The sequence below is a fragment of the Eucalyptus grandis genome, chromosome 1 (genome assembly GCF_016545825.1).
Source record: "Eucalyptus grandis isolate ANBG69807.140 chromosome 1, ASM1654582v1, whole genome shotgun sequence".
In the NCBI taxonomy this organism is placed as follows: domain Eukaryota; kingdom Viridiplantae; phylum Streptophyta; class Magnoliopsida; order Myrtales; family Myrtaceae; genus Eucalyptus; species Eucalyptus grandis.
In genome coordinates, this window is record NC_052612.1 from 121875 (window position 1) to 137094 (window position 15220).

At 41.1% G+C, this 15220-nt stretch overlaps 2 protein-coding genes across 4 annotated transcripts; both read left to right on the forward strand.

Moving 5' to 3' along the window:
- Nucleotides 1-1059: 1059 nt before the first annotated feature.
- On the forward strand, nt 1060-2367 carry LOC104451398 (galactolipase DONGLE, chloroplastic-like). The gene has a single exon (XM_010066066.2). The coding sequence runs from the start codon at nt 1060-1062 to the stop codon at nt 2365-2367; it is 1308 nt and encodes a 435-aa protein (XP_010064368.2).
- A 4809-nt stretch (nt 2368-7176) lies between these two features.
- LOC104442571 (transcription factor bHLH128) lies at nt 7177-14238 on the forward strand. Of its 3 annotated transcripts, none has more exons than XM_010056007.3 (6): nt 7247-8014; nt 9417-9718; nt 10197-10328; nt 12543-12608; nt 12896-12964; nt 13845-14238. In XM_010056007.3, the coding sequence occupies exons 1-6, from the start codon at nt 7486-7488 to the stop codon at nt 13896-13898; spliced, it is 1152 nt and encodes a 383-aa protein (XP_010054309.2). In that variant the 5' UTR covers nt 7247-7485; the 3' UTR covers nt 13899-14238. The 3 variants fall into 3 exon arrangements, with proteins under 3 accessions (XP_010054481.2, XP_010054309.2, XP_010054365.2); XM_010056063.3 differs by having other exon boundaries at nt 9420-9718; XM_010056179.3 differs by lacking the exons at nt 10197-10328; nt 12543-12608; nt 12896-12964; nt 13845-14238 and adding an exon at nt 9964-10180 and having other exon boundaries at nt 7177-8014.
- Nucleotides 14239-15220: the final 982 nt, after the last annotated feature.

Below are 15220 nucleotides of genomic sequence, written 5' to 3' on the forward strand. Positions count from 1 at the left end.
AGTGCGTTCACAACGTTAAGCACACAAACATATCGAGACGAAGACAAAGAGCCATCCAAATTGAATGTGTTTAGAATGTCCACCTGCCTTAATGAGCGGAGAAAGTAACAAAACTCTACTCTAAAAAGACCATTCTATAGGTCAAGTGGTATGAATATAAAAGATTTTAAGCAATAAGGAACTGAAAACTGCGTACCGTTTTATTAGTTACATATTCTCCACCACGAACAAGAATGCTTTTGTCAATTCCCTCCGCTACGTCTGCATCCTCATGCGCATAGACTATAGATTGCACGACCAAAGAGAATGCCTATGCTGTCCACTGCATGGGAGGCAACAGACATTTCAAAAGTATCCTCGTAGCGTTCTTTTCAGCATCATGTCTTCGTTTAAACACTCAGAAGGGACCCGCAAGAATGGTCCTTACCCAACCGACCACATAAAATAACCCCTTCCAACTTTGAAAGCTCCGTCAATTCCTCGCCGAACTTGTCCAACATAAGATTTTTCTGGAGGGTGTATGTAATATTAGCATCGTACTTGTCCCTCATACTTCTAGATTGTAATGCAGTTTTCTTTCTCTCTTCTTGATCAGTTCTTCATAGATCCAAGAAGACATTGATAAAGTAACACAATTGCTTGATCTCATAAAAGAACACAGAATCCACACTCTGATTCAATCATCTGGCGCTGATCCCGTAAGTTTGCTCCCGGGTTTGATACCTTCTTCAATCGTGGGGTCACTTTGCTAACATTTTGTGCCTCAAATAATGAACTAATTCGGTCCATTTCCAGCTCCAGTGAAGGGCTGTAGTCTCAGTACATAATATATTTTATTTTCTCTTCTTTTTGACAAGGCTTCGATTGATTTTTATAATCAAGAAACTTCCACCGAGAGGCAGCGTTACCTTTGCCTCGAGTCCATTTGCTATTGGTCTAACCAAAATCCTCAACTTCTTGTTTAAAGTGGCTTCATATATAAAAGCATGCATGCGTGATCTGGATCTATCCAACAGATCTCTCTCTCTCTCTCTCTCTCTCTCTAGTCTCAACCCAGGTATGAATCTTGGTGCTTTCTCATGGGACATTATAATGGCCAGATGTCAGTCATTGGGCAATAAATCTCCAATCATGAAACTTTCTCGGGCTCCTCCTACGCCATATTCTCCTATAGCTTCTGCTTTTTCACCTAAATTGAATGCAGTTGCAGACCCCTTGATCTTATCCCAACATGCATGCACCTGGAGAGATTTGCAAGGCTCCACCCACTGGGAGAACCTCCTGAATCCCTTACACCCTCTTCTCCGTCACGAGATCCTCCGCTACGCCGATTTTGTCAACGCCTGTTACAAGGCTTTTGATCTCGACCCCACCTCCAAACGCCACTTGAGCTGCAAATATGGGAAGGCGAACATGCTTGGACAGGTTGGCTTGGAGGATTCTGGCTACCAAGTCACCAAGTACATCTACGCCACCCCAGACATAAACTTCCCCATCCAAAATGGGGTTCCTCGCGGCCGTTGGGTTGGATACGTCGCGATATCATCCGACGATGAAGTGGTCAAGAAGCTTGGAAGGAGAGATTTGCTAATAGCCTTTCGTGGAACCGTGACGAACTATGAGTGGATTGCAAGCTTGATGAGCTCGCTTACACCAGCACGACTCGACCCTCGTAACTGTCGGCCAGAAGTGAAGGTGGAGTCCGGGTTCCTCAGTATGTACACATCGAAAGAGAGAAGTGGTAAGTTCGGATTGGGGAGTTGTCGTGAACAGCTCCTATCCGAGGTATCCCGACTTGTTAACAAGCACAAAGAGGACGAGATAAGCATAACATTGGCCGGTCACAGCTTGGGGAGTGCACTTGCTCTTCTTCTCGCTTATGATATCGCCGAGGTTGGAATTGTGGGTACACGGGATCATCGAGATATACCACTGACAGTCTTCTCGTTTGGAGGCCCAAGAGTTGGCAACTTGGGCTTCAAGAAACGTTGTGAAGAGTTGGGGCTCAAAGTGCTGAGGATTGCGAATGGTAATGACCCGGTGACAAAACTACCTGGCGTATTGTTGAATGAGAATTTCAGGCTTTTGGGCAAGACATGTGCTGAATCTCCATGGAGCTGCTCGTTTTATGCTCATGTGGGTGTTGAGTTAGCTCTTGAACACAGGCAGCGCTCGTTCTTGGACATGCGAAACCCTTCGTGGGTTCATGACATGGAGACCTACATCAGCTTGCTCACGTATCCTGACGCAACTCAACATGAAGAGGATATCGAATTAGCTGCCCTCATTAATAGATTCAGAAGCTTTGCAAGTAACTTGATGAAGGGACTAAGATTGGGGAGGAGTCCCAAACAACATGACTCTTGAATCCTAGACCTTGAACTGTACTGTCATATGGAAATTCTAATTTAAAAATTTGGTACTCGAAGGCGCGTATTCAAGTCACTTACGCGTCTCTGTATTACGTGCAAGGACCTAACAAGACTATGTGGTAGCATGCCAAAAGGTCCTGCTGTTACAGTAGTGTTCTCCTAGAGCTGTTCTATATCTTCCAACGTAATACATATGTTGGATTTTAGGTCCATTCCACATAAATGTGGTTTAGAAATTTCCCTTTCTTTTTTATTATTTTCCTTTCTTTGTTGATCATCCATTTGCGTCATTAAAAGAAGGATTTTGCGTCACCTTGCATCCTCTCTTGTGGAGGTCTGAGCTTTCTCACTCAAGTGAAATTCTTCACATTTGTGAGCTCACGCTCGGTCCTTTTTGGGTTTTGAATGTGGCCGGGCCAGCAGTTTGGGCCAAGAGACCTCCCGCGATGACCCGACCGGGCCCTTTTTTCAAAAAGGCCCGTCTCTCGGCCCAAATTTTCTAAGGCTGTCTTTGATTGCGATCTCCAAATGCGGTGAATGGACCCGATTGTGAGGCCTACTCCTGGTCCAAAGACTGAAGTTGTTGCCGGCAATGCGTTGTCGCTTTCCGAACAGCAATCTCAGATGTCCTAATCCTACCCATGAGTGAATAAGGATTCAGTTCATTAGTTCCTTGCAGATATTACTTAATTGACTCTTTTTCTATGCCAAATGATATAACAGTTGAAAATCACAGTGGACGTAGGATCAAATGGTTCAACCTAATATCAAGTCAAAAAAGAAAACGAAATGCCAAGTGATATTTAACCATTATTTCCCGATGAATAGACTACTTTGGATGAACACCCTTTTAAAAGGGATCTTTCGGTGTATAGCATTAATTGGTACATGGTCCCGCAAGTGCATATACTTACACATATTCATGGACGAAACCCTTTGGCACTTCAATTGACTTCAATTTTATCAAGTTCAGGAAAAAAGCATGCACACATACCTTTAATTAATTACACAATTCCTTAGGATAGTAGTAATTTCAATACTAAAGTGATGGGCGATGTCTTTTTACCTGAAGTGACTTACTGCATATTTCCGATTAACTCGATTCATCTTCGAGAGGAAACTTTCCATGAAATGTTGTCCTTGTCATTGCAAATATGGAATGAAGATATATCAATCAAAGCAATTAGCCAATGAATGGTAGAACAAGAAATGGATAGAGAAATGACCTACTCAATGCATCTCAATTTATTTATTTTTTCAATTTTGATAGATTTTACGCAAGATACGTATGATCGACGCAAGAGACGTAAGATGGATGAGCTCAAGAAGAATACCAAGCAGATATAGTAATTGTGAGAAACTAGTACTGGAGACAAAGAGAGTCTCATGGGTGTGGGTGGGTCACTCTTCCCGGTGGGTCAATGACATTATTAAAGCAGATCACATCCCACAATGTTCCCAACCCAATACATTGAACCTTTTGCGACAAACCTTTTGGCCAAGGCAAAATTCAGCTAACCTCGAACCCTACAATATATAATATACATATAACAAATATTATAATGCTAACCCATCACTCTTATTGGTTGGAGACAGTGACGGATCAGAAAGATTCACGGGAATGACTATTACATTACTTTTCTTTTTGGGCATACACTTGAATGATTGGTGTGTCACCGGTTGGGAAGCTGACAGACCAATCAGATCTCTTCATCCTTTGTCTCTCACTGTCCAATCAGAACCGAGGGACATGTCCACGAGACGAGCGAGGTCATTGGCTGGGGTCTAGTGAACGGTGGGCCTCCGGTAATCCATCGCTTTGATTTTAGATGGTGGCCGTGGATATTGATGGAGAGCGAGAGTGCTGCGCTGCGCTTCTGAATCTGAGTTGACGTGGAGTCACTTGGAGTTGCTGACCAATCAAGGAGGGGGGAGGCAGACTTGCTCCGCTCCTCCTCTCTCCTCTCTTCTCTCCAATGACGACAGCAGATCACACTGTGGAGCCACATGTCTGAGTGTTGTTCTCGGATTCGTGGGTTACACATTCCCCTAAGAAGAGAAGAATACTATTCTCTGACTAAAACCCTCTCGAGGGACGAGACCAATCCCCCGTAGAGTTCACTTTTACATACATAGCAGAAGGGCAAAGGAGAGGAGGGCTCAAAGGAAGAGGCATGCGAGACTTGATTCCCCTCTATCGTCCCAACTAAAATGCCACGAAAAACGAATTTTTGGCACCATGTGCGGTCCCAATTTGTGAATTTAATTTAGTTTTCGATTTGTTTATACCTATTCCTACTCCATTACGCTGAACAACATGTAATATCTTAAGGTCTCCACTACTCAATAGTTGCCAACTTGTGAGGTTATTTAGGGTTGTCCTTTGGGAGGTTCGGCTTGTGTGGCACTAGCTGTCTCGTTAGTCGTTATATAATGATATCAGAGTAAGACTCCTCTAGTATATGCTTGGTTTGTGGATGGACAAGGCCTACACCTGAAAGGACAATGGTGAAAAATGATCGTTGAGATGAGAAAATTCAAAAAATATATGACTCCTAACAAACTTCCAAGAGCGGCGGAGGAGATGGAAATACTTTAGATCACACATTAAATAGATAGAGAGTATTGTTGACGGCATATGATGAAAAGCAATGAGAATGTTAAATCTCACCTTATGAACACTAAGGTCTCGAATCAAATGAGAGAGGTCCCATAATGGAATCACAATGGAACATCCACTCCAAAATGGTAATCATATTGTGTAGTTTGTCGATGTTAATCTAGATTCACAACATATGGATAATAAATACTTAAATCTCAAACATGATTACCCGTGATACAATATCACACGTATATTTTTAAGCCATGACCCGAGTATACTAGGATAAAAGGAAAAAAAAAATTGAAGTTTTATTGTAAAATATAAAAAAATAATTTAATTTGTTTAAAACAATAATGCTAAACCTCCTCATTGTTGATTGATTAATTTCTTACTCTCTCAACAACAGAAAGCTTTAAACCGCATATTTTTGCATCTTTGTATCATTGCGGAATAAAGTGAAGAGGAATAGCCACATTCATTTCAAGCCACGGAGAGAGAGGTAACCGATAAAAGTCAAAATTATCATGCCTTTGCCCACTAAAAGATGGAATATTGTATTCAACACAAAATTATTTCAAAGAGAATCTCAGAGCACGATTAATAAACTATTTCACCGACTAGTGGTTGGCTTGGCTTGTCATGTCCCTTTCTCGACCACACGACCCCCACAAGCTGAGATTAAAAAGATGATTTTCTGACAAAGCACATCCCAAACCCTAATTTTTCATTCATTCTCACCGGCGCCGACAAGACTCGCTCCCAGCTCAAGAGTACGTACACCACCCATACAATTAGGGAGAACGAGGGGGTCCCTTTATTTCCATCACCTAACGAATTTTAACATGGAGACAAGTTAATTTTTCGCCCTTATGCTTTCACCCTTTTCTGACCAAGTTCGCTAATCTTAAATTCGCCTAATAAAGTCATACTTTCGGAAATTTTCAAATAAGTTCCCCTCCAATCAAATTTTGAGGTGACTTTGTCTTGGCAAACCATGAAAGAACTCTCTGTCTCGGCAATTATTTAATTATAACGAGACCAGTAAAGTATTTGTATTGTGTAATGAATAGATTGGATGCTCTAAAGATTGGAACACTCGATATTTTTTATAGGTGGAGAAATTATTGGCTAAGAAGTATTAACTCTCTCCGAAAGTTTTCGCATCATGTCCAACATTTCGACACGTATCCGACATCCTTTGACATGACGTCAACGAGTGTCGGTAAATCCAACACATGATCAACTCTCCTCAGCACATGAGTTTGGAATTCCGACATGTAATTTAACATGCACATGATCAATTTAAAAAAAAAAATACTTGAAGAGTTCAAATATAAACATATGAAGAAAAAAGACAGAAAAAAAGGGGTAGGGATCATGGTTGGGGGCTGATGTTGCCGTCGTTGCCATTGTTGAAGGGGGCTCAACAAGGCGAGGTCTTAGGTGCTGGAGGGAGGCGGCCCTCGCTGGCTTGGGTGAGGCCATTACCAACCGAGTAAGGGTCGGCGAGGCTCGCCTAGATCTGGGTGACACCGCACCCTCGCTTGGGCCTAGCAAGGGTCGGTGACCCTTGCCTAGTGCTAAGGAGGCTTGTCGACCACAAGTGAGGATCAATGTCGCACAAATCTGAGTGATGCCTCAGCTCCAAGGTGAGCCTTGCCCAACGACCTCAACTGGGCCAACAAGGGTCGTAGCTACCACGTAGAGCCAATGACCTTGCTGGCCCCTTCCGATGGTGATAGTGGAAGCGGCATGCTAAGCCACTACCACAACCCAGCCTTAATTTTTTTTTATATTTTGTCTTTTTTTCCCAGTTTTTTTTACAGAATTATTTTAGCTTTTTCTAGTTTTGTTTCTTTAAATCTTATTTAAAGAAAAAAAGTAATAAAAATTCCATGTAGGATAAATAAATAAATTTTAAAATACCACAATATTTGTGGTGCACATATCTCTAAGTTTAATAACGAAATGTTGATCTTTTTCCTCTAAGTTTTATGAATTATTGCAAATGAATATAGTTGAATTCGTGAAATGAACGTTGGATTAATGTTTTCGGTATAAATTAATTTTAGGGGAGTTCATGCCAAGTACAGGAGGGGGAGGGGGGTGACGTAATAAAAGTCACCAACGGGTGAGGCTATAACCACTCCTAAGACTTTTTCCGCATTCAGGCATCTGTGTATCTCTATCTTTACGACAAAAGAACAAAGAAAGGAAAGAGAGAGGCCAAGGACAGTGAACTTCCCCTGTTAAGTGTTATCCTCTCTCTCTCTCTCTCTTCCCCTGTTATCCTCTCTCTCTCTCTCTCTAACATCAGCCACCACAAGAACGACAACGTCCGTTTTCAGAGATCTTGCTCTTAGCAAGTAGCTGCTGCTTCCTGCTTCCTGCTTCCTGCTTCCTGCTTCAGCTGCAGCCGCCGGTGTTCTTTTCTTCTTTATTGATTGGAGCACAGAGGGAGAGAGAGAGAAGGGAAAATCAACAGAGATTGGTTGGTTGGTTGGTTAAAGTATGTATCATCATCACCCATCGTCCTCGTCTTCCTCCTCCCACTCCCAGAAATCTATGGGCTCGAGCGGCGGCGGCGGCGGCGGCGGTAGTAGTGGTGGGGGTGGTGGTCTAACCCGCTACAGCTCAGCTCCAGGGTCTCTCTTGGCCAACGCCGTCGATTCCGTCATTGGCAACCCCAACGGCGGCCACGGCGACTTCTCCGCCCTCGGATCCTCCTCCTCCTCCGTCCAGCCGCCGCGCCGCCACCACCCACATCCACCTCCCCCGCCTTCCTTCTTGGGCCACTACTTCTCCGCGGACTCTTCTTCTCTGACCTCCGAGTCAACCTGCAAAGTCAACCCCTCCAACGGCGACCACCAGCACCCTCCAAAGGACAACAAAACCACAGGGTTGCAGAGGGCCTTCGGGTTGAACGACTTTGGGGTTGGGATTGGGTCTTCCTCCGCCTCTCCTCGTCCTTCCTCTTCCTCTCTGCTGAGGCAGAGAAGCTCCCCTGCTGGCTTCCTGTCCCACCACACTCCTGATACAGGTCCCTACTCTTTCTTGCTTCTCAATCTCTCTTACTTTCAAGGGGTCCGATGTGTGGTACTTTTAGCGGGCTGCTCGTACTTTTTTTAGGTTTTCTTTCTGTTTTCCTGATACCGGTAATTTGTTCTGTCAGATGTTGCTGCGTGGGTTTCTTTCGTAACATGACACTTGTTATGCTTCTTGTTTTGCTATTTATGGTTTCCACCGTTGACCCGTTTCACTTATGTCGTCGATGGAACGTGGTCAGGTTTTCTTATAGCATTTGGATTTGATAGGGACAACACCCGTTACGTGTTGGATAGACTATCTCCAGCCATCCAGCGAATCTCTTGTAAAGACAAGAGATGGTAAATTGGCTCCCTCCATTCCCCTGTTCTCTCACTTGTTCGCCTCTTCTCAACCCACGGGTTTCTTCTACTTCTCGGCAAAACCACTGTGGAAGCTTTCAGTTTTCAAAGTTAACAAGGAAAAGTTTCATCTTTGGGCTAGCTGGAATCTCTGCAACTTGTGGCTGAGTCACATGTACATATATGGAGGCATAGCTAATCTATTCTATGAACAACATGGGATGGGATCGTCCTTTAATTAATTTATAATTCCTTTTGTTTTTCTCTTTTATTAGTAAAGTAGTGTTTAATAAATGATGCAACCAGTGGTGGCCAGAACAAGTCCTGAGCTTGATGTCCTGTTCTGTGAATGCTGGAGGGATCGTGTTCTGGGGTGTTATATGTCGTTCCTTCTTTTGCTACTTGTTGCCTACCCAGTCTTTTCTATTTTCCCTCCCTCCTTTCCCTGCAATCCTGGGGAGAGAGCTTATGGAATAGAGTCCAGTTTATAATGAAATGAAAAATCAAAGGACTCATAAGGGTAAACTTGCAGCTGGATATTGTTGAAGTTGATCATTACATTTACTTACGTGATAAAGGGCGATATGACTGAACAGTCGACCAACGTGTATCTTCATTGTCTCGTCAATAAACCTTAGTTCACTCCATGTTCTGCTCCTGGATTACCTTACACTGATTTATCCATTCAGTTTTCCAGAGCATCACCTCATTTCTCGAGCTTACATATTTCTCAATATGCTTCCAAGGGATTATATTTAATTTTAGGGCAGTCCAAGATACTTATCTGTGATTTGGTACTAGATGACTTTCACGATTACCCTGGTCCTCTAGGACCAGAATAATTTGGTGTGCTTCTTGTGTGTCTTCATGCTCTTTTCGATTTTTTATCCTTACTTTGCTGTGTTAAGAGTATATTTCGCTCTTGTAAAAGTTGGGCTGAATCATGTGTTCATCCGAGAACTTCTCTTCCCACTATTCTGATGATAGGTATTTATGACTTGGCTATGCTATTGCTGATTTTGATATTATACTAAATAACTTTATGATATTGAACAGCAGGATTTTCACTTACCCAAGGGGCTGGAAGCTCTAATGGTGGTCATGGATTTTCCAGGTTGAAGCCTCAATTGAGCTTCACTAGACAAGAGTCACTTTCTCATATTTCTGAAGTAAGTGAAAATGCTGTCGAAGGTGTAAGCCCAGACAATGGCCACCAAGGCACTACACATTCCTATGCCACTACAAGCTTTGGCATAGACTGGGAGAACAGTAACTCCATCGTTTTTTCTCCGCCCTCAGGAAAACGTGCCAAGAATGTCGATGGAGATATGTACAGCTTTAACCCCTTAGAAACTCAGGTACTCATTTTTCATTACTTTCTGTTTCTTCGTTTACATCCTGTTCCACCTTTACGTATGCATCCATATCCAGCAATTCATTGAATGAGAATAAAGTCTCAAGCAAAAATTTTCTCATTTTGAAAAAGAAAAAGAAAAAAGATGTCTCAAACAAGTCTTCACACTTTTTGTGGCAACATTTATCATTTTGGTTTGCATTTTGATTCCTTTATCTCCCTCCCTAACTCATTTTGTTCATGACCTAGTATATCTTTTTGGGGGGCTTAAAGCCTTATGAGGGGTTTGGCAAACACTTCCAGATGCAGCACCTTAGAGCAACCCAACTGCTTCACCCAGTTTCAGAGGGTTTTATCTTCAGAAAATGAGTTTTCAAACACACGTTTAGTTGCTTTAATCATGACATACATGCAAATCTGCATCAGAAATATTGACCTATTAGCTCATCTGATTTTGTTTCCCTGATTTGATGTTTATTCAGTTTAGCTTGCCCCAGACAACTCTTGAGATGGCCACTGTAGAGAATCTCCTCCATATTCCTGAAGACTCAGTTCCCTGCAAAATTCGTGCAAAGCGTGGCTGTGCAACTCACCCCCGAAGTATCGCTGAACGGGTGAGTAGCCTTACTAAAATTAGCCAGGCCTTTTATCACCACATCATTGTAAGGACTGCATTAGGCATTCTTTGCATTCTAAGGTCTTCCATTAGTCTGAAATAGCATCTGAGATGTGGCTTGGAATAATGGTAGTTAATTCTCCAATAATATGAGATATTATCCTCTCCTAAGTAGACTGTAAGAGACATCCTTCCCTTTGGCAAATATGTAATATACCAAGTACTTAGTATGTACTAAAATTCAGCTTTGTTTATGGTATATCTGTAGGCCCTTCTCTATTAGTGAAAGATCTACTTTATTTGATCAAGCCACAAAACTTGTTGAAATTACTCCCAAGGTTGGACATATTGTTGCAACCGCTTAGTATAATTCTCATTTATGCTATGAAGGAGGAGTTTTCCCCCTATTTGATGATTAGTAGCATGGTGATTTAGGGCTTATTTGGTAATTGACCAATTCTTTGCTAAATCTGTCATTTTGTTCCCAGAACAAAAAAAGAACAAAAATCCATTTGGTAACATTAGTTAATTTTCTATTCCTGATAATAGATTTGGAACATAATCAAGTAATAGAGAAAAGTCACTTCTTTTTTCCTAGGAACAATCTAGAATCAAGTTTTTTTCTTTTTTTTTTTTTTTTCCTGTCATTTTCTTCTTCCTCCTCTAGTTGGTCGCCAAGCTCGGCAATGGTCGGCAACCTCACCGGAGCCTCACCAACCCTTGGTGAGGCTCGACCTCGCCTAGATTTGGCGATTTCGAGCCTCACCTAGTCACAATGAGGTCGCCAGCATTCACCTTTGGCCAGTCGCCTGCCATTGCCAAGCCTCAAGAGGAAGAAGAAAAGAAGGAAGAAAGAAAAGAAAAGAAAAAATCTAAGAAATCTTTTAAAAGTTAAAAGATTTTCTTCATCACAAAAAAAATTTAAGAGTCATACCAAATGCATCCCTATTCTTTTTTTATTTTGAAATAGAACTTTTGTATAATTACCAAATGCATACAGATGCTCAGAAACTCATCTAGGGAATAGAATTGGAAAAAATTGTTTCTAAGCAAAAATTGTTCCCAAGAACAGAATGATTACCAAACAGGCCTTTAAAAACTAACACCGAAGGACATACAAACCACATATGCAACCAACAGAAGCTTTTCACTTGAAGTGGAGTCAGCTAACCCCAATACTGCAAAATTATATCATCTCTGGTCTTCCTGAATCAGTATTGGTAGCATCCTGGAAGTGGTTATTTGGATTAGTCACCCTAAATCCCTATGAAACTGATTTTGGTTTGAGATGAATGAGTGAAACCATCTTTATTTCTTCAAATCTTCAATCGTTTTAGGTAAAGTTCCACGTTCATGGATGGCAAGACTGTGCTATCGAGATTTGGCATTATGTTGTAGCCCCTATTAACCAGACCAAGTAGCATAAAATGGATTATAGTCCAGCTGTTAGGATCTCAATCGTTTTGTAACATAGGCCTAGTTAATGGGCAAAACCGAGCACTTTGCTCTAGTGTCTTTATATTTCCAATCTTCTGCATCTTTTAGGAAGTGTATGCTAGTGTGAGTTAACCTGGCCAGAATTGTTGGCCTACAAGAATCAAGAGGAAGAACCTGACATGCACCCATAGAACAAGTTTGGTAGAAGTAGGGGAACAGGTTGCAACGGATTGGGAGAAGAAATGGAATACAAAGAGGAATATTGGTTGTCGAGATCATTGTGACTTTTGACATTTCTTCTTTCTAACTCTTTTATCATCTACATATTAGCCTACTTTTGCAACTAGAATATTCAACTGTTTTTAGATTTTCAGTATATCTATTTATTTTATAGCTAGATTTAGTCTCCACTACAAGGCACCAAGCTCATGTCATTCCGTATTATTTGTGTCAGAATTAAGGGTTATACTTGATGGATTTGCATTTTGAGGATGAAAAGATGAGGCTTTAGTTGTTAGAATAAAAAGTCAGTTTTAAGATAATGACTGTCATTGAAATGATTCCTTACACACAATGGAGAAAACTGATGTTATGGTGTTTTAATCTTCTCACACTTGTACGATTTCAATGGAGTGCCATCAGTTAGAGTAGTTTGACAACATGCAAATTCATAGTTTTGCCATATTGCTGCAGATGTAGTGAATATTATCTTTGCTACATCATTTCTTTGTGCTGATTGTATTTCTATGCCAATTTATGGCTCTGCATGTGACAGGAAAGAAGAACAAGAATAAGTGGGAGGCTGAAGAAACTGCAGGAGCTTGTCCCAAACATGGATAAGGTGATCATCAGTTTATTTATGATGCAGTCATGCATTAAATTTAAGCACCTATGTACTTCAGTGTGGTACGCATGAATTGCTGAAAGAGTTGCTTGGCATAACTACATTAGGCAAACGCATGCAATCTGGATTCCTGCCTGGAATATGTCGGCTAATGTCTTGATGTTTGGAGTTGTACTTGATTCATCATCTCTTTTAGTCCTAATACCGCATGATGCTGCTATTTGTTATTTGGCTCATCAAAGTTCACAAAGCATAATTGTGTTTGCATTTGAACCCCTCTGCAGCAAACAAGCTATTCAGACATGCTTGATTTGGCTGTTCAGCATATCAAAACCCTTCAGAATCAGGTTCAGGTGTGTGAATCTCATCCATTCTTTGTTGACTGGTGAATATGCCCAGGAATGACCGTTAAAGGTCATTCAAAGTTTAAGTGAAAGCGGATGCATCATATCTGCCTGCTTACATGGAAAATCTCCACCAGATGAAATAAATATCCACCTCATAAATATGACTTAACAGTCCAGATGAAATGAATTTTTTTTTTTATCATAAAGATAAAATGAATTAAGGATACATGTTTCTAGTCAAGAAATTTGCCCCCATGTAATCTAAGTTGAGATACTGTCATCCTACAAAGTTAAATGTCTTCTTAATTGTTAGAGCGAGAGGAACTGTTTACTTCTAACTATGATCAGACAAGGATTGTTTGATGGTCTTCATAATCAACAAAGCCCAGCAGTCTGCCTGCCGGTTTACTAATTAGACCAAAAAGGCTACCTTTTACTTTTGCATCACCAGTTATTAAATTGCGCATAGTGAACTCTATTGTAATGGATTTCTCCTATGTTGTGCAAATAAATTGCGTAGAATTTAGATTTAAGTGACGTACTAGGACAGGCTTGCATAAGAGACAAGGAAGAGGATAATAATTATAAAAAAGTTAAGTTGGTCTCCAATTACAAGTCATAACTCGTGAGTAAATCAGAAGTGTTATATTCAGTTTCACATGCCTACTTGAAGTTATGAGGTAGGTGGCTGTAGCCTACTCTTACCCAGTGGTAATCAAGAAAATAATTCTATGTCAATCTGAATTGTAAAATGAATCTACTTAATAGTCATTTTCAAATAATACTGTATTCAAGGCTGGGTACTGATAAACCTCGTCTTATGGTTATTCCAAGTCTTCTGTGTTTCTGATATTCCTCTAATTTGGCGTGGTGTTTGCATCTTCAGAAGCTTCACCATGATCTTGATAACTGCACATGCGGGTGCAAGCCAAGCTCATAGCATTTGCAGATGGAAGATGATGATGCAAGGTTTCAAAGCAAAAGACGGCGGTGTTGCTGGAACCTAGCAGAACTAATTTTTGTCATGCTGTCGAGTTAGGCAGAATAATGCAGATTTTAGTGAGCTCAGACATGTACATAAATTACAGCTCGAGTGTTTAAAGGTAGTCGATTGGGAAACTAAGTTGATCTATTTTAATTTCCTTCTCCTAGCGGATCGTGTAAAATAGAGTTTATTTCATCTTCGGCCTTCGGTGAAAGCATCATTTTCCTTAAATAAAATTCGGTGAAGTTTTGTCGCAGGGTATATATAGATGTCACAATGTATTTCTGTGTTGAAATCACATTAACTTTCCTTGCCTGATTGTTAGAATTTGACGTAGGATGACGATGTTACAGGGATGTATGGGAGAACCAATGAGCTGAGAAGCGCAGAATTCTTATTGCTTTACAAGACCAAGCTAGAAGTAGACAAGAAATCGAATGCATTTCATTGTAATGTGAGTCATAAATCTACAAGGAATAACCCAGGAGGTTGCTCTAGTGATGAAGGGGTCTTCTCGCAAGTCTGGGTTGGAATCATTGCACTAACCCTTCCCAGCTGAATGCTAATTCCACACGCATGAATCCATGTGCTTCAGTTCATGCCTGCTTGAGATTGGCTAGACGCTTGAAGATTTCATAATATTCTATCGTGAGCCCAAAAAACCGAGGAGTAGAAGTAGAAGTTAAGCACTAATCTGGATTTTCATCCTCCAGCAAAAATCGAAAGGAGCTGAAGAAACTCTTAGCCTCAATGCAAGCAAAAATCCATCCGCTCTGAACTGCAAGCATGTCCATTGATCCGGCACACCAAATTTTGAATACAAACACCTAAAGAGTTTTTTAAACCATCCTCTCCCTTTCCAGTCTATAGGAAGATTTCGGTTTTGAGAAGGCATATGATGATTAGAAAGCGAGTCGCAATTTGCATTTAGCTGCAAAATGAAAGATTCTGATTACTTGACGTTCAATAACAGTTTAGGGTAGAACGTTCGTGATCTGAGAGAAACATTAAGGTGCCCCATTCACGCTCTCAATGATGGTCAAAGAGACTAGTGAAGTACGACAGTTGTTTTTGAAGGCAATATGCTAAAACAAGCTTGTCATTATATTAAGCAGGCGCAACACACACAGCGAAAATTGGTCAAGGACAGGACGAACATATCCCGAAGCGCAGCATAGCACCATCGTAAAATAAGGATCGGTCTTGACCGATGGTAAACTTGCTGTGATTGGAAGGATTCTCAGTTTGACTGTCAACTTTATTAACGTAGAAGATAT